At 43.8% G+C, this 24,584-nt stretch overlaps 1 protein-coding gene across 14 annotated transcripts in view; it reads left to right on the top strand.

Moving 5' to 3' along the window:
* The window catches only part of FHOD3 (formin homology 2 domain containing 3), a 348,541-nt gene that overhangs the window by 40,662 nt on the left and 283,295 nt on the right, over window positions 1–24,584 (top strand). For all 14 annotated transcript variants that reach the window (XM_077917617.1, XM_077917611.1, XM_077917612.1 and 11 more), the window contains exons 2-3: window positions 6,806–6,912; window positions 13,220–13,284. In XM_077917617.1, the coding sequence (XP_077773743.1) occupies window positions 6,806–6,912; window positions 13,220–13,284 (172 nt within the window). The remainder of the gene's footprint in view (window positions 1–6,805; window positions 6,913–13,219; window positions 13,285–24,584) is intronic.

The raw sequence follows: 24,584 nt of genomic DNA on the forward strand, positions 1-24,584 counted from the left end.
TGTGATGTATGTATGATGTTTCTGGGGGTGGTCTTGGACTCCAGGGTGGGCAATTTAGAATGTGTGCATGACTGGGGATCCCTCCCCCCTCCTGTGTGTGTGTGGGGGGGGGCAAGACCCTGTTGCAATAGCTTTAATAAAGATCAGGCTTACTGGCTGCTTTGCTTCTCAATATTTTCTGGTTGGCCTCTGTTATTTTCTCCTACCAATAGAGAACCTACAAAAGGACTCTATATGGGCTCTTGGGTACCCCATAAAGGAGCAGTCCCCCCACCATAACAACCCCAAGATTGGATGGCTTCACCATCTCAGTCTTCTTTTTGACCTTCATGATATTAGGCTGGGTGGCATAGTGTGTCTTGTTCAGACGCAGGTCAGCGGTCACCGCGGCTGGCAGCTTCAGACGCATCATTTCTAGACCCCCGTTCAATTTCACGCTCAGACTTCAGCTAGTCCCCATCCAGAGTCACTTCTGAAGCAAATGCCCCCTGGGGCCAGTCATGAAGTGCTGCGGTCAGCTGCCCTGCCCGGTTACAGTTATTGTCAGTGTCCGGTTTGCCCAGAAGCAAAAGGTTGATTCCTTCTGCCTTGACCTGCACAGCCAGGAACTTAGAAACCTGGAAGGGGCCGAGGCTGTTGTAGTCTTCGGCAGGGATCTCCACAGGCAGCTCTCGATCAGCCCCCCCATGACGAGGGCCGTGCAGATTATCTCCTGGCACTGCTGTGGACCACAGCCTACAGCATGGGTAGGCAAACTAAGGCCCGGGGTCCGGATGCGGCCCAATCACCTTCTCAATCCAGCCTGCGGACGGTCCGGGAATCAGCATGTATTTATAATGAGTAGAATGTGTCCTTTTATTTAAAATGCATCTCTGGGTTATTTGTGGGGCATAGGAATCCGTTCATTATATTTTTTGAAAATATAGTCCGGCCCCCACAAGGTTTGAGGGACAGTGGACCGGCCCCCTGCTGAAAAAGTTTGCTGACCTCTGGTACAGAATTTGGGGAGACAATCTTCTTTTCCTTGAGCTGCACAACTTCCTCCCCAGCAATCTTGCAGAAGGGGATCATGGAGTTCTTGACACCATCTGTCACCATGCCTGTTTTCTCTGGTTTCACCCACACCTTCACAGTGTAACTAGTGACCGCTTCACTCCCACCATTACCCTTGGCCCGGCCGCTGCCATCGTGCCCCATGCCCAGTCACCCTCTCAGCTTAAGCCCCTCTGCCTTAAGGCCATTAGATCATGTCTTGCCTTGTGGGCCCACAGAGAAGAAGTCCTTGCTCTCTGTTATGCAACAATCGATCGGGCTCTTGATCGGGCATTTGAAGAGCGGATGGGGAATTCCTAATGGAATTTCTCAAGAACCTCATGCCTGAGTCCTGAGTGTAACACTTTGACGTATCAGGTAGAGGAAGAGGCTTTGGAGGAAAATAACTTAAACCAAACCTTCCAAGGGAAGAGTCCAATGTGAAACTACCAGGTTACAGCTTATCAAGAAGTGTAATTCATCTGTGGTTGGGAGTGCCTATAGGCAGTGATATTTTGGAATGAGATACTCAAAATGATCAGCACCATAACTGGGCAAACAATGGTTAAAACATGGGAACTAATGCTACTTTCACTGTTTAACTTGGAGGCGGGGAATGTAGTATTTAAGGGCTTGATTACATTCGTTGTTAGTCACTGCCAGGCTTGTGATAACACAATAGTGGAAGCACAATAGGACTCCTGCTATAGAGCTCTAGTATGGTAAACTTTGGAAAATTGCCACAGCAGCGTGGCTTAGGCATCAATTCTTAGTTATCAGGAGACAGGTGAAATGGGATGCCTTCTTTTTTTCTTTTTTCTTTTTTCTTTTTGCAGATCGGAGTAGTTTTGTTTTTCATGCTAATAAGACAGTATAATGACACCCAAGCCCAATATGCTACAATTCGGGAAAATTGCAATTCAAGTGTTAGAGGGACCATCAGTTCCCCTCTAAATTAGTTCTGTAACAAGAGAGAATATTACGTCATTTCAGCTATTGTGCCATTGTGGTTTTTGGGTCTTTTATGCAGAGTTTCATTTGTTTTCTGGTTTTTTGCTTGATAAATGTAAATAAATGTGGTTCTCAACATGATATTTTTTTAATAAAAAAAAGAAGTACAATTATATCATCTCTGCATTGAGGCGCGATAATGGTTTTCTATCCCATGGTAGGGGTTAATTAACTTGGCAGTGTTTGCCAAGTCTTTGCATTAGGGTGTTTGCATTATAATTGATTGCTGGTCTTGTGAATGATCATTGGGCACATTTTGCATACATTAAGCTTAATTCTCACAGACTTTTGACCAGCCCAAGCCAGCATGGCCAATGTTCAGAGATGGAAGCTTATCCCATGATAAACTCGTTAGTTAGTCTTAAGTGCCTCAAGACTGACTCTTTGTTGTGCAACATATATTTTATGTGCACACATTAAATTCTAGGGATATACCTAATAATGCATGTGAGGTCTACATTTGGGATAGACAAGACTGAAAAGCTTTTCAAGTTTCAATTTAAGCTTTTCAAGTTTCAATTTAAGGTTGCATTAGAGATCAGAGAGACACTTTCAGAACTTCTGGTTCTTTAATATGGAATAGATCCATATTAAGAAGAGTAATTAATTTACCCCTTCCAAAAGAAAGTTTCTCTTATATTCTTATCACGCCATCAGATCCAGTACTTTGAAACTGGAATACTTACTTAATGATGTAAGAAACAGAAAACATTTCATTCAACTTGAAAGTAAAGCAATTCATTTAAAGTCTGGGAAAGCTGTGGTTTTGTTCACTGTGACACCCAGGGCCCCTCCCCGTTTTTGTAGTTCTTTGGAAAGGTATAGTCCTTTTAGAAAGCAAGCTTCTTTTCTCCGAATTACACAACCGAATTTGTGGGCAGACGTTCTAATCACCCTAGTGATGGAAGAGTTGTTATCCAATTAGAGGTGCCTTTTTGTCATTACAATTTCAGTTGTTACCCAAGGCTACTGGGGAATTATACAGCTATTTGGCTGGCTATTAGCTGTGGATTCTCTAAGGATCTGGTTTAGTCTCCATTCATTTTTTCTAGGTCTGACAGCATTTCTGGTTGGAAGAACACCCGATCAGTGGCTGGGTAGCTTCAAAATAACTAGCATTTGGTCTTGGTTCAAAAAACATCACAAGCCTGAATTATATGGTTCAAAACCAGCAAAAGAGTCTTGTGTCACCTTAAAGCCTCAACAAACCTCTTAATCTCAGAGTTTGGGGTTTGAGCCCCACTTGGGGCAAAAGATTCCTGCCGTGCTGGAGGTTGGACTGCTAGATGATCCCTGTGGTCCCTTCCAACTATGCAATTCCATGAAAAATGTAGTATGGCATAGGCTTTCGCAAGCTGCAGTCCATTTCATCAGATGTGTGAGGTGTACATTGTGGAAGGGGAATAAGTCAGAGGGGAAAACCCAAAAAGGGACAGACATGTCATTTCCCTCTGACCTCAAGCCCCTGCATTCTTCCACCCTCAGCTACGCTTGTCAATTTAGGATTACATTTCATGCATCTGATGTATTGGACCACAGAAGTCTATACCATAATAAATATATTATTCTATAAGGGGCCACAAAACTCTTAGCGCCTTGCAGCAAAAGCAACAAAACCTGGGCCTTTTTAAATGGTTTAAGCTGCATCAAGCAACACTACCTGCAAATGCTGGTCGAAAATAAAGGGAGAGAATAGAGAAAGGGGGGCGATAATGACCCCCCACTGTCCCCCAAGAACTGCAAAAGGGATTACTGCACATGCAGTTTTCGCATGTCTCATTTTTGCATTGTATGCATTGTTACACACCACTGCAATCTCTGAGCGGTGTGAGCTTCCATGGGTTCCAGAAGCTCACCCAGGGTTCATGTTTCCTTTTGGAAATGAGACACACCGGAGACTGAGCCTACGATGGAGGGGTTGACTGTCGGAACCATGGGATGGAAAACCAGCTGGCTTGGCCCCAGCCGGAGTGTCTCCCTTCTCAGCCTTGCCGCTGCGGAGATCCACCAGTCATCCTCCTCCGACGTGCGTCCGCGACTCATGCTGTTGTGCATGCAAGAGCATACATTACTCAGCAAAGTAAAAACACAACAGATCAAGCTCAAGGCATGGGTACTATACTAAACTATGTATTTATTATACATAAATCAGGACAAAGAAAAACATGGCCTCTCTCCTTGTCGTTCTTCTCAGAGAGAGAGAAAACAAAAGCAATACAGAGCGGATGTTCCGCTCACGGGACTCCAGCAATCTGTGCTGGAATGTGAACAGACATGTGACATGTAACAAACCCACATATCTGCAGCAAGGGTGGAGTGGAATTCCCAACAATATTAACACCCCAGGAGGACCTTGGTTCCCTCATTGCTGCAACCTTGGATTAAAACAGAAATCAAACATTGCTGTGTCTCTCTCAGTTCCCAGATTGATGCTTTTGCCTTCTAGGTCACATTTTACTCTCTGCTCTAAACTCTGGCTATGCCTTTCTAACTATCCAAGAGTTGAGGGAGGGCCCCCAAACCACCTGCCATCTCCTACAGAGCCCCTTTCCTTTGTTCCCCGTAATGGCCCTTCACCGAGGCGATTGCTTCATTAGGAAGGCGATCAATTTTTACACTTGCTAGAGCCACAAAACTGGTTTGGTCAGAAGCTATGGTGATGCTAAAGAAAAATGTGCATAATCCAATATTTATATTCCTTCTAGATTTTAATTCCTAACACCATGGGGTTTACATTTTCTGATTCCATATATAACTTCTCTGGAATTTTCTGTATGAAGATTTACAATGTCCAAAAGTGTGACCAGGATCAATGACTAACTTATCTGAAAAGTTGTAACTGTGTGTGCACAATATATCAGCTGTCCTACATGCTATGTTAGGGACGTGGGTGGCGCTGTGGTCTAAACCACAGAGCCTAGGGCTTGCCGATCAGAAGGTTGGCAGTTCGAATCCCCGCGATGGGGTGAGCTCCCATTTCTTGGTCCCTGCTCCTGCCAACCTAGCAGTTCGAAAGCACGTCAAAGTGCAAGTAGATAAATAGGTACTGCTCTGGCGGGAAGGTAAACGGCGTTTCCATGCGCTGCTCTGGTTCACCAGAAGCGGCTTAGTCATGCTGGCCACATGACCTGGAAGCTGTACGTCGGTTCCCTTGGCGAGTAAAGTGAGATGAGCGCCGCAACCCGAGTTGTTTGCGACTGGACCTAACATTCAGGAGTCCCTTTTACCTTTTACATGCTATGTTGTCATTCTTTTACTGCGAACATGGGAATAGGAGTTTAATCTCTGATAGGGTATGGTTAAAATTATGTGTTCCCAGGACTCTTCGGAGCTCAGTTTGTTTGCAAAATCATCTATAGCAGGCTAGAAACCTCTGAACCCTGATTTGCCTAGGCATTCATACATTCAAGTTTCCTTTTTGTAGAGGAAGGCCTGTCTCGACTACTTCATTGCAAATGTCAGATGAGCCAAATATTATACTACTGTGTAGAAAGAACAGTATCTTTATTTTTTGTTTGTTTTTTTAACAAACAATTGAGATAGAGATCTGGCGCACCCCTAATCCCAATTAAGATCTCAAATTTACTTTGAAAGTGTTGGTTTAATTTGCTGAACTAAGCTCTGTCTCAGGAAAGCATGTACAGGGAGATGGCAAAGGAATCTTGCTTCTCATCTTGGAAGCAGAGAGGTTGCTTTGATCAGGTTTTGTGTGGTCCAGACGTAACACTTAATCATAGTTATTATGTACCATGGTTTGTGATCCCATGTGATTTCCCATCCAGGTTTGGAGCCTAATCCTTATGTCTGAATACTTGAAGGTAAAGGGACCCCTGACAGTTAAGTCCAGTCGCAGACGACTCTGGGGTTGCAGTGCTTAGCTTGCTTTACTGGCTGAGGGAACCAGCGTTTGTCCACATACAGCTTTTCGAGTCACGTGGCCAGCATAATTAAGCCACTTCTGGTGCAACCGAGCACTGTAACCAGAGCAGTGCATGGAAACGCCATTTGCCTTCCCACCGGAGCAGTACCTATTTATCTACTTGCACTGGCGTGCTTTCGAACTGCTAGGTTGGCAGGAGCAGGGACCGAGCAACGGGAGCTCACCCCATCACGGGGATTCGAACTGCTGACCTTCTGATCAGCAAGCCCAAGAGGCTCAGTGGTTTAGACCACAGCGCCACCCGCATCCCGCTGAATAATAAACCATGACTTAATAATTAACTGTTGGTGAGGAAAACAAATTGCAATTAAGTGATGTGTCTGCAAAGAAACAAGCAGCCTCAACCTATGAGAAGAATATTGACCTTCCTATCTTTCATCCAACAATAAAGTGATCTGGTAAACAAGAGCAGAAGTGGTTCTCTCCCTTAAATAAAATGTCAAGTTCTACAAAGAAATATGCACGTGATCAAAAGTGAGTGAGACAGTGCGGGTGACAAAAACACACTGAGATTTCTTGCTCTCGTGAAAAGGATTGGTTGTCTCAGGAAACCACCCTGAGATAACCTCTGAATTACACCTAGCATCCATATACTTGGAACAATAACGCCTGTTCCTACTGTTTAAAGTTTTCGTAGAGGAGTAGGTGGCAGTTAGCCCAACATTTCTGGGGGAATTTGAGGTACTGGTATTAAGTGAATGTGTCCTTCAACCGGGGCAGTAACAATCTGATGGTTTGTGCTAGATTGTATGTAAGCTGGTCTGGAGGCTGGAGGCCTTGAAACCGATACAGTGAACTACAGTGTTTTCTTTTCTTTTTCAGCTTGATGACTGCACATTGCAGCTGTCTCACAATGGTACCTACTTGGATTTAGAGTCTACCTTAGCAGAACAAAAGGATGAATTGGAAGGTTTCCAGGAGGATTCTGGGTAAGTTGTACATTGGAAAGGTGTGGAAACATTGATTTTCACTGAGGTTTCTGTAGGGGAGAATTGGGTTGCATGATGTGGGTTTTCTCCACCACTGGCAGGAAATTAAAAACCGTTTGAGGGATACTTTAATGGGGAGAGAAGCCCCCCTGGCTCCATCTTCCTTTTCTGCCTTTGCCACTGGAAGGAGGTTTCTTGCCTGTTCTATTTTTTTTAAAGTAAATTTTTATTGTTTTCCTTACATATTCTTTTCCAACAAATTATAATAACACCATACATTCCCTTTGACTCTGCCGAGTCGCGACTCCCCTCCCTCCCCACAATTGGTATATTTAACCCCTTTCTATCGAGCACATCATTCTCATAATAGTACTATTATACTTTGGAGGTATTATGTCAATCCTGCTAGTGTCTTAACCTCTTTACAATTCTTCTTTAAATATTCGATAAATTTACTCCAGTTATTTTGGTATCTTTGATCTCCCTGGTCCCGGAACCTCCCAGACAGTTTGGCAAGTTCTGCATATTCTGTCAACTTCACCTGCCACTCCTGGATAGTTGGTATGTCTTGTACTTTCCATCTTTGGGCCAGAAGGGTCCTCGCGGCAGCTGGAGAGCCAGTGTGGTGTAGTGGTTAAGAGCGGTAGTCTGCTAATCTGGGGAACCGGGTTCGCGTCTCCGCTCCTCCACTTGCAGCTGCTGGGTGACCTTGGGCCAGTCACACTTCCTTGAAGTCTCTCAGCCCCACTCACCTCACAGAGTGTTTGTTGTGGGGGAGGAAGGGAAAGGAGAATGTTAGCCGCTTTGAGACTCCTTAAAGGGAGTGAAAGGCGGGATATCAAATCCAAACTCTTCTTCTTCTTCTTCTTCTTCTTCTTCTTCTTCTTCTGTAGCATACATGAACAGATTTTGGTCTCCCATTTTAATTTCTGTTCCTATTAAGCCTAAAAGACACGCTCCCGGTCTTTTGGGGAAAGTATATCTCAATATTTTTTTGAGTTCATTATAAATTAATTCCCAAAAATTTTTTACCTTATCGCATGTCCACCACATATGGAAATAGTCCCCATCTGCCTTTTTACATTTCCAACACTTTCTTTCTTTTTTCCTATACATTTTAGCTAATTTTACTGGCGTCAAATGCCATCTATACATCATTTTTAGTAAGTTTTCCTTTAAAGCCATGCATCCTGTAAATCTCAACATCTCAGGATGTTGAGATTTACAGGTTTCTTGCCTGTTCTAGGCATGGCAATAGGACAAGGTGGGAAAGCCACCTTGGATGGGATTTTTATGCCTTTGTCTTTGTTCCTTTGTCTTTGTTTCTTGGATCCCTTCTGCTCTCTGTATCAGGTACTATAGCTCAAGAAGGACTGTAGCACATGATTACTTTCTTGGAAGTAGGGAGCTCTCTCTACTTACTGTTGCTACCAGATACTGCTTTGTTAAGAAGCTGTATCCAAAACAATAAACGTTGTTAAGTGCAGCTCTGAGTGGCACCAGAAGACTGTGTTATATCTGTAGATATTTGGAAAGCATTCTCTTTTCTGACTACTAGTAGGTCTTAAAAAATATTTTTGTATACCATGCAAGGAGAAAATGAAAGGAGGATGGTAATACATTGTACAGTGGTACCGCGGGTTAAGAACTTAATTAATTCTGGAGGTCCGTTCTTAACCTGAAACTGTTCTTAACCTGAGGTACCACTTTAGCTAATGGGGCCTCTTGCTGCCGCACCGTCTTCGTGGTGCGATTTATGTTCTCATCCTGAAGCAAAGTTCTTAACGTGAGGTACTACTTCGGGGTTAGCGGAGTCTGAAACCTGAAGCGTCTGTAACCTGAAGTGTCTGTAACCTGAGGTACCACTATGCATTTTGGCAGGTGAAACCATGTTCTTTCTATCTGAGCATCAGATCCCATTATTTCAGTTCTTCAAGTACAGTATATGGTTAACATTTTACTGAGAAAGCATGGTCCCCTGAGGGAGTGTACACTTTAAAAAAATTGTCTCCTCTCACTTTAAAAAGCCCTCTGAGTTCTCTGTACGGCATATTACTAAGCAGAGTGCTTGTTCCAACTTCATAGCTGAGATATTGCAACATGAGAGACAGGCAGAGGCTGTGTTGAATGGGAAGACCAGGTGTGTGTATGCTCTAGACCTGGAAATTGGCATGCCAATCACTGATCCCCACTATGTCCTGCCACATCTCAACAATCAATCAATCAATCAATCAATCAGTCAGTCAAAGGGGGGCGGACACCCATACCAAAAGGAGATGACTTCTGTGAGTGCCTGCATTGTCTGCCCCCTCTTCACATACTGGGAGTGGCCGTTCCTAGTTGGCTCCCACTACTACAAGGACTTGGAGCAGGAAAAAGTTGGTACTACAGCTGAAAATTATTGTCCCCTGCGGTAGTAGCTGCAGTGTTCCTGATTAGCCAATGGGTGCGCATCAGTTATAGTGCACCTGACTTATCTAAGCTGCACATCAACTCTTTCAGCATCAATAATTTCCATGTTCTTACTTGGATTTTCAGTTGTGGTCATCAGGGTTTGATTTACTTATTTAAGAGTATTGCAGCAACATATGTGTGAAGACACTGAAAGAGCTTCAAAGAAGAGCTTTGGTAAAGTCATTCCATGATGTCCAAACTGAAGCACTGTGCAAATTCATTTACTGTATTTTGTGCTCTTTAAGACTCACTTTTTCCCTCCTAAAAAGTAAGGGGAAATGTGTGTGCGTCTTATGGAGTGAATGCAGGCTGCGCAGCTATCCCAGAAGCCAGAACAGCAAGAGGGATTGCTGCTTTCACTGCACAGCGATCCCTCTTGCTGTTCTGGCTTCTGAGATTCAGAATAATTTTTTTCTTGTTTTCCTCCTCAAAAAACCACGTGCATCTTGTGGTCTGGTGCATCTTATAGAGCGAAAAATGCAGTATATGCTAGTGGAGTTCTCCTGGTGTGTTCAGTCCTGCTGGCACAGCTCCATCTTAACACCAGCTGAGCAGCCTTGGGATGTAGTGTAATTTATGGATATAATTCCACCCTAAGGCTGTCCCCCTATTTGCTCTGACTTGTGAGTAAGTGCCATTACTCTTTGTGGGGCTTCTGAGCAGATGGGCTGTGTGGGTCACATCTTAATGTATTGTTCTGTATCTCTGCTCTCTTGCAGCAAAGGCTGGGCCATAGAGGTAGCTGTTAGCTCACTAGTCAAACTGTGACAGAAAACTGTGACATTGTGATCTCATATGATGACGCCTATAGCATGGTTGACTACAATAAACACAACCATCCTCTTAGACTAGAGGGGTTTTGCCTGCCTTATTCATAGGACAGTTGAAAGGACTATGAATTACACAAGAGCATGCAATTCTCAGTGGATTGTATTCATAAGCTGTATCAAAAACAAACCCCTGTGTTGCAATAAGAACTAATCACAACAATACAAACACAACGTGTAGGCTAATAGTGAGTAGAAAATATATAATAGAATACAGTGGTACCTCAGGTTAAGTACTTAATTCATTCCGGAGGTCCGTACTTAACCTGAAACTGTTCTTAACCTGAAGCACCACTTTAGCTAATGGGGCCTCCTGCTGCTGCCGCGCCGCAGGAGCACGATTTCTGTTCTCATCCTGAAGCAAAGTTCTTAACCTGAAGCACTATTTCTGGGTTAGCGGAGTCTGTAACCTGAAGCGTATGTAACCTGAGGTACCACTGTAATCATATCATTCAAATTATAGGAGTAAGCCAATCAAAGTTCATATGTACAATATAACAGAGTGGTAGCGAGGGGCGTCAAGCCGTGTGTTCAAAACAGATGTCTAAGGACAGTCTCACAATAGTCTTTCAAAAGTATCAACAGAAGACGTCTCAAAAGTTTCAAAAGTAAAGTCTCTCAATAGTTGAAATGTTTTCCATTGAAACTTTTGAAAAACTATTGAGAAACTTTACTTTTGAAACTTTCGATATGTCTTCTGTTGATACTTTTGAAAGACTATTGTGAGACTGTCCTTAGACATCTGTTTTGAACACACGGTTTGACGGCCCTCGCTACCACTCTGTTATATTGTATACAGTGGTACCTCGGGTTACATACGCTTCAGGTTACAAATGCTTCAGGTTACAGAGTCCGCTAACCCAGAATTAGTACCTTGGGTTAAGAACTTTGCTTCAGGATGAGCACAGAAATTGTGCTCCGTCAGCGCGTCAGCAGCAGGAGGCCCCATTAGCTAAAGTGGTTCCTCAGGTTAAGAACAGTTTCAGGTTAAGAACAGATCTCCAGAACTAATTAAGTACTTAACCCGAGGTACCACTGTATAAGAACTTTGATTGGCTTACTCCTATAATTTGAATGATATCATTATTCTGTTATATATTTTCTACTCACTATTAGCCTAGGTGTTGTGTTTGTATCGTTGTGATAAAGTTGTATCAAGCCTGAGTAGGACTTCTCTCCAGCCCCATTCAGACGTTTTCCCTAAATGTGTGGAAATAGCACATGGAGAGAGTGCTAGTATAGGCCATGCATGATCTCCCCACTCCTAATTGTCCCTGCGTGCCCTGGGCTTGCCCACCCTACTGTACCAACCTTACCATACGAAGCAGAGAAAGTCGGGAGGGTGGGTTGTTCTGAACTGCATTCACCACCTGAACAAGCTTGGAAGCCTCCCTATGGAGACCCAAAAGTGCAGGATTAGTGACAGCCGCAACAGGAAAACAGGAAGCAAGGGCAAGCCTTAAGGTGTGTTGTTTAACTGTCCTATTTAGAGATGTTGCCAGGCTTTGTGAGTCCTTGGCTTGGAATGTGAACTTTGGCGACTTGCACTGTTTCAGCCTCCGGAGTTCGCGCTTAAGCCAGAGGAGAGCTGCACCCTTTTACCCCCCACTTGTTCGTCCACCGTTTAGAGGGTGCAGACTGCAACTTGAGCAACAACAGCAGGCAGAGCGTGTCTGACTTTGCCTCTTCCCTGGCACCTTGAATACGGTTACAGCAGTGGAGCCCTGGGCAATGTAATTCCCCCAGAATGCTTGAAAATGTCTGACAGACGCTGCTGCTTCCCTCTGTCAGAGCAGCCCCGGTAACCTGCTTGCTAGGCAAGGGGACACGGGTGGCGCTGTGGGTTAAAGTTAAACCACAGATCCTAGGACTTGCCGATCAGAAGGTTGGCGGTTTGAATCCCCGGATGGGGTGAGCTTCCGTTGCTCTGTCCCTGCTCCTGCCCACCTAGCAGTTCGAAAGCACATCAAAGTGCAAATAGATAAATAGGTACCACTCCGGCGGGAAGGGAAGGTAAACGGCGTTTCCGTGCGCTGCTCTGGTTCACCAGAAGCAGCTTAGTCATGCTGGCCACATGACCCAGAAGCTGTATGCCAGCTCCCTCGGCCAGTAAAGCGAGATGAGCGCCGCAACCCCAGAGTCGGTCACGACTGGACCTAATGGTCAGGGGTCCCTTTACCTTTACCTTTAGGCAAGGGGACTTGAGAGGGAATTGGCCCAAATGTGCTACCCGTAACACCATTAAGCATTTGAAGGGCTTTAAGCAGTTTTCTGACTTGTAGGGAACTTGCTCACTTGGATGAACCCAAGTACAAACTGAGCCCCGGGAGCTCATCATTCCTAGCTGTGTTTGTTTTTTCATGTATTTGATGAATATGTAAACGTTTCTGTCCGTGCTTTCTGGCAAAGAATAAATAAGCCAAATGGACTGTTTTTCTGGTGCAAATCGGCTGAACAATTAAAATTGCGTGTGTCTATTAAAATTGTGTGTGTCTATCTCTGGGGACACGGGTGGCGCTGTGGGTTAAACCACAGAGCCTAGGACTTGCCGATCAGAAGGTCAGCGGTTCGAATCCCCTGCTCCTGCCAACCTAGCAGTTCGAAAGCACATCAAAGTGCAAGTAGATAAATAGGTACCGCTCCAGCGGGAAGGTAAACGGCGTTTCCGTGTGCTGCTCTGGTTCACCAGAAGCGGCTTAGTCCTGCTGGCCACATGACCCGGAAGCTGTACACCGGCTCCCTTGGCCGAAAAAGCAAGATGAGCGCCGCAACCCCAGAGTCGGCCATGAGTGGACCTAATGGTCAGGGGCCCCTTTACCTTTACCTTTACCCCTATCTCTATTTATATAGATATAACTTATTCTTGTTTAATGTGGCAATAGAGTCCTTGCAGTTTCATGCATGCTTTTATAAAAAATTGAATACCTGCCATTGCTGAGAGTGTATATAGCATATTAGATGATTCACTGAGATTTGCTTTAATTAGCTCATCATTTTTTTTTCTATTTTTACCCCCACCCCCACAGCAGGGGCAAGAAGCACAGTGTCATTTTGAGGACCCAGCTTTCAGTCAGAGTCCATGCCTGCATTGGTAAGTGAGTTTCCAAGTATTTTGATGTGGTGAATGAGTGGGAAGCATTCCAAAAGCAAGAATCTGTAGCAGATGCACAACTTTACCTTCTGTCATTCTGTTGCTTCCTGAAAAGATGTTGTCTGCCCTCCAAAGGGTCCACGTAGCTACAAAATAAAAATACAAAATAAAAATGCACAGCAGTAGAATAACTCTTATCTGTTTAATGAATGCATGCAAGATAAATTTTAGTTCTTGTAATTCTAAGGAGCAGTTTTGAGTCCAGTGATAACATCAGAGCTTGGATTTGGGACTTGGCGATGCATGTACTTCCCCTTCGTTCCACAGAAAGTGAGCTTTGAATTCCATGTGCCTTGCTGGATCAAATCAAGAGCCATCCAGCCCAGAATTTATCTATATTTTGATTATTTTATTATATCCACTTGCTTTAATAATTCTGTGCTCTTTGACCATGTTTCAGGTCTGCTCAGTTACTAGATCATAAATTTGGAAGCAGGGTGGATATTGGGTGTTGTCCTTGTTTTCACCAGAGGAGCACACTTTTGCTATTTGTAGATGTTCGAGTCAATTGCAAGAATATCTGTAGCAAATTTTTTTGCATGGCTCATCAAACTGCAGTTATTTGTATCTGCCTCATTAGGCCTGCTGGTTTGAGATGGCGAATTGTGGAATTGTAGGCTGGCAGCAAGCTACTGTATTTTAAGAGGCAGATAATATTTATTGCTTTCAATCGTGCAGCTCTTGGCCAGGCAAACTGTCATTACTGCTGTGTCAGTGACTGGAAATAGAATAGACTATTGCTGTCAAAAGAGAAGCCAAATGAAACCAGTGTGCAGAAGGCAGCTCATGCATATCAAGTCCTGCCAACTCAGCACAAGTGAACGCCTGTGTTTTGGAGCAACGTGCATTGCGGCACTGGGTGTCTTTTTAAACGGGACATTACTTGTAGCAGGTGATAGCAACCAGGAGAGGTGGTGGTGTTTATTAGGACTGGATTTTCCTGGGAGGCCTGTGTTCAAATCCCTGACTGGACATCCACTGAAAAGTCACTTTCTCAGATGCCCTTTGGATGAATTTCAGAATGTAGGAGCATATGAAGCTATCTTACATGCTGGCTAATAATAATAATAATAATAATAATAATAATAATAATAATAATTGTTAAGTTGTGGGTGAACATATCAGACGACACAGCGATTTTTCAAACAGCTCTTGTTTATTCAGAGGCCAGGACAGAACTGAACTGAAGGGTTCAGCCAGCCTGCTTATATAGAGCTCCAGTACCATGTAACTGTAACAATTTTCTAAAACTATCCAATCACTGAACGTCACTTTCAATCCCTTATTTGCATAACTATCTACAGTATCCCCCTGCTGGCCCAGGACGAGAACCTCAGTACATAACAATAACGACAACAACAACAATAATACCTTTATTGTCAATGTACAACCTGTGTACAATGAAATTAACCGAGCCTCCCTCCCACACAAACACTCAATTTCATTGCACTCTGTGTGCTTGTCGCACAACACACCAACCCCAAAAGTCAGTTGCACTATATTATTTTGCGTTCAGCAGCCTAACAGCCCACGGATAGAAACTGTTTTTTAGCCTGTTGGTACGACTGATTATACTTCTATATCTCCTGCCTGAGGGTAGAAAATTAAAGAGGTGCTGGCCGGGGTGTGAATCGTCCCTGAGGATTTTTCTCGCTCTCCTAAGGCAACGATCCGTTGCGATGTCATCTAGCGGGCTCAGAGGACAGCCCATGATATCACATGCTGTGTTCACCACCCTCTGTAAAGACTTTCTGTCCACGGCTGTCAAGCCAACGTACCACACTGTGATACAATATGAGAGGACATTTTCTATTGTGGACCGGTAGAAGGAGGTCATCAATTGTTGCTTAACATTGTTCTTTCGCAACACCCTGAGAAAATGGAGTCTCTGTTGGGCCTTCCTAACCACCTGAGTTATATTGTTTTTTCAAGTGAGGTTTTCACTAAGGTAAACTCCCAGGAATTTGAAGGAAGACACTCTCTCCACACAACCCCCCCCCCCCCCCCCGATATACAACCTGGCTAGTTCCTCTCTCTTCCTCTGAAAGTCCAACACCATTTCCTTTGTCTTGCTAATATTTAGGTGCAAGTTATTCTCTAGGCACCATGTAGATACTTTTTGAACCCCCCCCCCCCTGTACGCTGATTATTTCGTAATCTAGAAAAGTCATGTTTGCTGCGATTTGCAGAGGCCTTTGCCAGCGCTCCTCCCGCCTGATGTCCTTGCAACTGCAAATGTTGGGGACTGAATCTGGGATTATCATGTGCAAAAGCAGCTGATCTATATTTCTTCCCAGAAAGAGAATTCTTGTCTGTGTGTTGTAGCACAGAGTCTTTTTTCGACTAACACGTTTATGTCAACATGGTGAAGTGCATTCACAATTGGGGGAGAGACTATATAGCCCCAAGCATAAATTGGTGGGTGCAGTTGCAGTCTTGACTTCAAAACCCACAGGAATCTGGAGATAAAGCCTTGGAAAGTAAAACAAGCACTTTCTTGCTGCTAGCAGGTAGCATCCATTTGATTCTATCTTTACATCTGTTGGTGTGAACCTGAATGGAGGCTTATGGTCTGCCAGCCAAAGTTAAAGTGAAGAGCAGGAGGGGGTTAACACCTGAAAGTTGCCTCTGGTTAGTAAGTCAGGAAGCATTTACAGTCGTACCTTGGAAGTTGGATGGAATCAGTTCTGGAAGTCCGTTCGACTTCCAAAATGTTCAAAAACCAAAGTGTGGTTTCTGATTGGCTGCAGGAAGCTCCTGCAGCCAATCAGAAGCCGCAGAAGCCCCATCGGATGTTCGGCTTTCAAAAATAGTTCGCAAACCGGAACAGCCACTTCTGGGTTTGCGACATTCGTAAGCCAAAACGTTTGACTCACAAGGCATTCGAAAACCAAGGTACGACTGTAGAAGGAAACTAATAGTTTGTCTGGTCTGTCCTGCTCCCCTCTCAGTTGCACCCAGAGCTCTGCCTTTCTTCATTCTGTAATGAGCAATATTCTCATTGTCTGGAAATCTGATGTAGCAAAAATTTGTGAGACTTTAGAACTCCATTGGATACTTTGTGAAGTTTCTTCCATTGTCTGTTGTGAAAGCGAGGCTGCAAAGAACTTTGTAGAATGGAAATGAAACAATGTACGCATTGTAAAGCCCATTGGCCAATGATATACAATTGTACAACAGTTCATTATTTTATTTATTTCATAAAATTTATATACCGCTTGATTGTGGGAAAAAGCCTCAAAGTGGTTTACAAAAAAAGGTAAACAATAAAATTATCAGTAAAAAAATTAAAACCATGATTTAAAACATACAGAAGGTTAAAACCACAATAAAACTACCGAAACAAATTAAAACTCCTATAAAATATTAGCATCATTCAAGGGTACTTATTCTATGCTACCTGGATTTTGATGTGTAGGCATGCCTTGAGTTCCTTCCAACTCTATGATTTCTTTGTGGCCATCAGTTTGGGGGTTTTCATGTGGTAGAAATAATATAAGTAGGTATATCTGGGTTTCAAGAATGACAATGGTTTGCCGCTAAAAAAAAAAAATCAATGTTGCAAGGACACAGGTGATTGAAACACCATGGAGTGTGTGGTTGTAGTGAAAATGCATAAATGCTGATTTCTTGGTAGCATTTTGAGAGCATGGCAGATTTCAGAAAGGCCAACAGAATTTTTGGATCAGTGTTCAGAGTAATGGAAGTTAAATAGAATACTGTCAGTATTCAAGTTTTTGTAGCCTGAACTGTAAGTGGATTCTGTCTGGACACATCCTCACCCTAGCAGGCGATAGTGGTGCTGTTGAAAAAAAGAGAAGCTTTTGACATTATCATTGTGAACTGTTTGTTTTGAATTTCACAGTAGAGAGAGATAATTTACTTTGGTTCTATGGATCTTGGCACTTCCTCATACAATATATAATTTTTGTTTTCTGCCAAAGTGTTAGGTGTGCTCATTCAGGAGCCATGGGGCACCAGAGGCCACACCCATTTGCAGAGCGGACATGGATTTTGGGCTGTTTATAGGTGGGATAAGACTAGGACTGTGTGTGTGTGTGTGTGTGTGTGTGTGTGTGTGTGTGTGTGTTTTAAGCATTTTGCTTAATTGTGCGTTGTGCTCCTCACTCAAACCAAAGCCCCAAACCCGGCCATCTCTGAAAGCAGTTAAGTGCACATTCAAATAATTGTTGTAAACTGCATGCATTTTACAACACTAGCCTCTAGCAGCTCTCTCCTCTCTCACAGATATAATAAAAGACCCGTCGGCTGTTCCAACAGGATGCTTATTTGAATAGCAATTATACAACATTCTTATCAGATATTTGTAACACCCATAGTTGCAAGGTTAGTGTGGGACTCCACAACATGCTTTTTGGCCGTGGGCAGCTTTCCACATTTCTGGTTGTCAACTGTAACACAAACACAGGAAATTTTGCACCTATAAAATGTAGCAGAATTCTTGTCATGGCTCCTGTAGGGAGCTCTTTCCAAAGGCTTTATGATGGTGAAACGGATTCTTCCACTCACCCACGCATACTAGCTGACTGAAGAGCGACACGGGCTATCATGGAATATCTGTCCTTTTGCTTTTAGGGAAAGTCTAACACTGATACCATGAGCAACGTATATATTAAACTGAAGCTAGTCTGAAGGAAGAAATGACAGTACAGTGGTACCTCAGGTTACATACGCTTCAGGTTACATACACTTCAGGTTACAGACTCCGCTAACCCAGAAATTTTACCTCGGGTTAAGAACTTTGCTTCAGGATGAGAACAGAAATCGTGCTGCGGTGATGCGGCAGCAGCACGAGGCCCCATTAGCTAAAGTGGTGCTTGAGGTTAAGAACAGTTTCAGGTTAAGAACGGACCCCCGTAACGAATTAAGTTCTTAACCAGAGGTACCAGTGTAGCAGTATATTCTGCCAGCCAGGAATACCTCTTTACCTCTGTTCAGAACCAGAATTACCAATTTCTCTCGTAATTCAGACTATGTGACCGCCCAAGTCTCTACATTTGTTTCCTGTCCATTCACATATCGACAAGAAACGAAAGCCTTCCAGTGGTATCTTGCTCCAGTTCCGTATCATTCTGCCCCTGTGTTGCCTTTGGGCCAGAAGGTGTGGTAGCGAACCACTTGGGGTGATTAAATGAGCTAGCCTTTTATTTTAAACCGTGGAGCTCAGGTAGAGCACACTTCTTTATGGAAGTGAGCCATGGGCAACTTACAGCTGCCAGGATCAGTGCCTTAATGCAGGGGTCGGCAAGGTTTACCTCGCCTGGGCCAGTTCACTCCAGCAGAGATCCCTCCATGGGCCGGATTGCCCGTACGTCTGCGATTTCCGGCATCTGCGTCTGCACAGACGTGATTTCCGGCGCTGCAGAAGCGAGTCCCCACACTGCACTGGTTTAGTGCAGCGTGCGGGGACTTGCCAAGCAGGTGGTTCAGTAGGGGGGCGGCTCGTGGGCCAGTTAAATGACCTGCGTGGGCTGCTTGTGGTCCATGGGCCTTAGGTTGCCGCCCCCTGCCCACATGCGCGGTGCCTGGAAGATTTTGGGCATCACAAGGCAAGACAGAGTCTCAAACAAAGATGAGCTCTTTGTCTCATGCACTGCTGAATGACTTATAACTCACGCCCCATTGTCCAGTAAGTTGGGCACAGGCCAGCCACACCCTACCTCAGAGCTGAACCCAGCTTTGCATATATCCTATAAATAATGGTAATTCACTAGGCAAGTGGTAATTATTTCAGATTACATGAAGTAATCTTTTGCTGTTGATTAGAAACTTTATTACCATTTTTTAAAAAGGAAACAGAACTCTTTCTGTGAAATTCAGATATTATTGTTTCTGGACTATAAAATTAAGGGAACCCCATAAAACCTTTATTAGCGAGTGATTTACATCTATAATGTGTTGTTTATAAATGCAATTTGAAAGCCTCCAAGAAGCTCAAGAAAAGCTTTTTTTAAAAAAATATTAGATATATATATTTAGTTGTTTTGTGTTAGATATACAGTCATACCTCATGTTACGTTTGCTTCAGGTTACGTGTTTTTGGAACGGCTTACTTCCGGGTTTTGTCGCTCGCGCATGCGCAGAAGTGCCAAATCGCGCCTGCACAGGCAGGGCGCTTCAGCTTGCGAACGCTGCAGGTTGCGGACGTGCCTCCGTCACGGATTACGTCTGCAACCCGAGGTTCCACTGTACTTCAAACAACCCACTTAAAGCTTGAAAGGAAGAAAAGGTAGAGAGCATTAGATGCTTACCAAAACCTGCAGCTAGTTTGGGATTTAATTTAAAGGGAAGAAAAAGGTGCCTGGAGAATTTGCTGGAAGTGCTGTGCTTTCATGTTCAGATGCAAGGCGAGGGGAAGAGCAAATCGGAGTGAGCCTATTTTATCTCCTTGTGCTGAATCTGTTTAACAAACAAACAACATGCAGAACAAGGGGGGTGAGAGGGAAAGCAGAGAAAGCATTGGAGAGGGTTGGACTAGATGACCCTCGGGATCCCTTCCAAATCTACAGCTCTATGATTCCATGAAAAGCAGTGGTTTTAAATGCTAGCAGTTTTAAATTGAGCAGAGGCACCTGCTAGCACGTGGGAATGCAACTATCTTTGGAGCCGTTCCAAGGCAGAATTGGTGATTCAGCTCCCTGTCAGATTGAGTACAACATGAAACAGTGCAAAGTATAATCTTAAATCATTTTGGTGGTGGTGTCAAATTATGAATGTTAAGATTACTTAGACTGTGTGTGGTGAAAGAAGGTTTCTGCATCCTTTGAAGGTGACCCGGAAACTGCAATTAATCCAGAATACAGCAGCTAGACTGGTGACTGGGAGTGGCTGCCGGGACCACATAACACCAGTCCTGAAAGACCTACATTGGCTCCCAGTACGTTTCCGAGCACAATTCAAAGTGTTGGTGCTGACCTTTAAAGCCCTAAACGGCCTCGGTCCAGCATACCTGAAGGAGCGTCTCCTCCCCCATCGTTCTGCCCGGACACTGAGGTCCAGCACTGAGGGCCTTCTGGCGGTTCCCTCACTGCGAGAAGTGAGGTTACAGGGAACCAGGCAGAGGGCCTTCTCGGTAGTTGATGTCAAGGAAATAAGCAGCTATCTTATTTTTAAAAGACATCTGAAGGCAGCCCTGTTTAGGGAAGTTTTTAATATTTAATGCTGTATAGTTTTTAACACTTGATTGGGGGCTTTAAAGGTCAAAACCAGCACCTTAAATCTGACCCTGTACTCCACTGGGAGCCACTGCAGCTGGAAAAGCACTGGGTGAATATGCTCCCATGGCAGAGACCCCGTGAGGAGCCTCGCTGCAGCATTCTGCACCCGCTGGAGTTTCTGGGACAGCTTCAAGGGCAGCCCCGCGTAGAGCAAATTACAGTAGTCAAGCCTGGAGGTGACCGTCACATGGATCAAAAAAGTAAAGAGAGAATTCCACAAAGCAGTTTGAAACAGCAAGTAGACACGTGGCAGATGTAAAACTTCCCCGTGAAATGTGCCGTACTCAATTAATTGGCCCAGAAAAATGGCCAAATATGCAGGGTCTAAACATTTCAGTTGCAGTAAATGGGTTGAGGAAAGCTTCCAGCTGAATCATAGTGTCTTTATTAGCAGGGAGTCAGACCCCCCCCATACATATATCATGGTTAATTCAGGGGAAATTAGGCGTGTTTTGAGTTTCGTTGAAGGCAATGGAGCTCAGATGCTTTGCTGTTATTTGAGGCAGCTCCTGTCGTTTCATGAGACTTTGGTACAGTCAAAGGCAGCGTCATGGGCCAGCACCACCAGCGATCTACAGATGGCGGTCACCTCAGGAGGGTCCACTGCCAGCCACATCACCTGCCCGTAACTGTTGGGAAGACATGGATTGCCCCAGGAGGGGCTCGAAAGGTGTGGGTGGAGAACAGGAAAGAAGAGAAACAGCGAAAGAGGACACAGGAAAAGAAACAGATATAAAAAGGAAACAGTGCACTGTCTCTGGAAAGAAGCATCTTATTGTTGGGCCTGATCATTGTCTGATTTGCATGGAGAAGCTATTTTAAAATGTGGGTTTACACGTGATAAAAGGCTCGTAGGACACCTAAGACCTCAGAGTGTCTTGGAAAATTTGCCTGAATTAAATTACCTCCAGAATACCATATTTTTCCATGCACAATATGATGATGATGATGATGATGATGATGATGATGATGATGATAATTTATTTATACTTCACCCTCCCCAGCCAGAGCCGGGCTCAAGGTGGCTAACACCAATAAAATTTCAGTAAAAACAAAATAAGAAAAAAAAGAAAAAGATTTTTTTTAAAAAATACAGGTTAAAATGCAATTTAAAATGCAGCCTCATTTTAAAAGTCAAAACCATAAGGGGAAGGAAACATAAGAGTCAGACTGAGTCCAAACCAAAGGCCAGGCGGAACAGTTCTGTCTTGCAGGCCCTGCAGAAAGATGTCAAGTCCCGCAGGGCCCTAGTCTCTTGTGACAAAGTGTTCCACCAAGTCGGGGCCAGTACTGAAAGGGCCCTGGCCCTAGTGAGACCAACCTAATCACCTTGTGACTTGGGACCTCCAAAATGTTATCATTTGTGGACTTTAAGGTCCTCTGCGGGGCATACCAGGAGAGGCGGTCCCGTAGGTACATGGGTCCTAGGCCGCATAGAGCTTTAAAGGTCAAAACCAGCACCTTATATGTATGCCACAACAGCAGCAAGAATACTTATCGCAAAGTATTGGAAGACACAAGATCTACCCACCCTGGAAGAATGGCAGATGAAGGTGATGGACTATATGGAACTGGCGGAAATGACCGGCAGAATCTGAGACCAGGGAGAAGAGTTGGTGGAAGAAGATTGGAAGAAATTTAAAGACTATTTACAGAAATACTGCAAAATTAATGAATGTTAGAATGATGTTGGATTGAAGTTAAGTGGTTTTCAGCAGTAATGTTATAAAGATGTGTAAAAATGAATTGTTAACAGGGGATAATCTAAAGTTATAATATATTAAGATTAAAGATTAGGATAAAAACAAAGAGGGAAAGGATTTGCTGAACCAACTAATTGAACTGGATACAAAAAAGGGAGGTGTGAGGAGGTCTGGGGAACAAGCGAATGAAAGATAAGACACGGAAAGATTGAATTGTTTTTAACTGTTTTTACTTTGTATTTTTTCTTTTTCTTTTTTCTTTTTGTAACATTTTGAAAACTGTAATAAAAATCTTTTAAAAAAAAACAAAACAAAACCAGCACCTTAAACCTGACCCTGTACTCCACCGGGAGTCAGTGATGACACCCCGCCCCAATTTTTAAGTCTTATACATGGATTTAAACAGTAAGTCTTGGGTTAGCTGGTGGCTCCTGATGCCTCCTGAGTCACCAGGGTTCGTGGAGCTGGCTGGAGAGGCAAGGTGGTGCCAAGGCGAGGAGGGAGCATGGCACCATCGGCTCTCCCTGGCTGAGGCGAGACACAGACACAGGCTGGAGAGGCAAGGTGGATCGAGTGGTGGGTTGAAAAAAAGCTCAACAACTTTTGGGACGATTTCCTCAAAAAGCTGAACAACTTTAAAATAATGATTCTAAAATTCTGGGCTCCCAAAAGTAGGGGTCGTCTTATACATGGGGTCACCTTATACACCGAAAAATACAGTAAATCAGGTAATTTTTAGTTAATATTGGGGGAGCTTTTGCATGCTCGCCTATCTCTGTTCTAAAACAAAAATAAATAAATCTCTACTTCCAGGTAAGCATGCATCGAATTGCAACCTTAATCTCTTATGGCTTTTTAATACCCTACCCTTTGACGATGTTTGCTGCGCTAAATACTCGGTGCAAAAGTGAAAATTAGAGGCCCTCCTGGTGTATTTACTGGTATAGTAGTCAGAAGCAAACAGACGCAAGGTTTCTGGAAGCCTTCTCAAAAAGTCAGATATGGGAAAAGGAACGACAGCTGGTTGCCGTCTTACTCAGATCGTACTCAGCTTCATCTTCTTAGAGCAGCTTGGACTGTTCAGAATAAGATCTCCTGTCAAGGGAGGATTGAGGTAAACCGAGGACCAGGGCTGCGATGCGATGGCTGACCTCCCCCCATTCCCTGTCAAAGGCAGAAGTTTTCTACCGCCCAGCCTGCTAGTATTCACTTGACATAAGGTCATGCTGAAGCAAACATCTTTCTCTCTTCCCACCTATCCATCTTTCCCACTCCCTCGTTCTTGAGATTTAGGACTTTGCTATTTGGACCATCAAAATCTTAGTAGCAGTCAGATTAACTACAGCATTTTTATTTTTATTTGCTTTGTGTACTAATTTGAAAGTTTACTTTTACAAATAATTAAATGTAGTATGATTTTATCCTTTGCCATCTCTTCAGATATATATTTTTTAAATACAAAAATATCCAAAGAAAAATTAATCCTTTTCTTCAAAAACAGTTGTATAGTTTGCAAGCATACTTAATAGGTTTTTTTTTAGCTCTGCTCACAAAAAAAACCTAAGTAACAGAAAACAAGCTAATGATTAACATACCCACCTTTATAGAGTTTATTCAGTGCCCCCCTGTTTTCTGGTTTAATTTTTAAGAGGACCATAAATATGAAAATGAGCACCAGGTGTTCTTTCCCAAGTCAGCCATTAATATTCATTAGGTTAAATTGGGCCCAAGCCCTTTTGGTACATCATTTCTAATCAACATCTAAACCTACCCCATCATGGTTTACACAGTTGCTTTCAAATAAAGGACCACCTCTGGGTAATTAAGAAATGGCACCAGATTCTGAGGACTCAAACTTCCACCAAAGCTCCAGTCAGCATGGTGAATGGTTGGGAAGGCTGAGAGTTGAACTGTGGGATATCCACAGCAGGTTAGCCTCTGCTAGGTACACGTAGGAGCTGGATTTGATCAGCACAAAGCCTTAATACAGCAGAGGAAAGTTTGCTCTGTGCACCAGCTCAGCACCTCGTCCTCTGATGTAGTGCCCTGAAGTTGGGCCCTTGTGGAATGATGTGGATCGTTCATATCTGCAAGAAGCCACCCAACTTCCTTAGGTGCATAGAAGGGTACGCATTAGCCCAGTGGAACCTGCACCAGTGCCGGCCTCTGCAATGTCACTTCTTCTAACAGATGCATATACAGTCATACCTCGGGTTGAAGTAGCTTCGGGATGAATATTTTCGGGTTGCGCTCTGTGGCGACCTGGAAGTAACGGAGCGCATTACTTCCAGGTTTCGCC

The sequence above is a fragment of the Podarcis muralis genome, chromosome 13 (genome assembly GCF_964188315.1).
Source record: "Podarcis muralis chromosome 13, rPodMur119.hap1.1, whole genome shotgun sequence".
Taxonomy (NCBI): Eukaryota; Metazoa; Chordata; class Lepidosauria; order Squamata; family Lacertidae; genus Podarcis; species Podarcis muralis.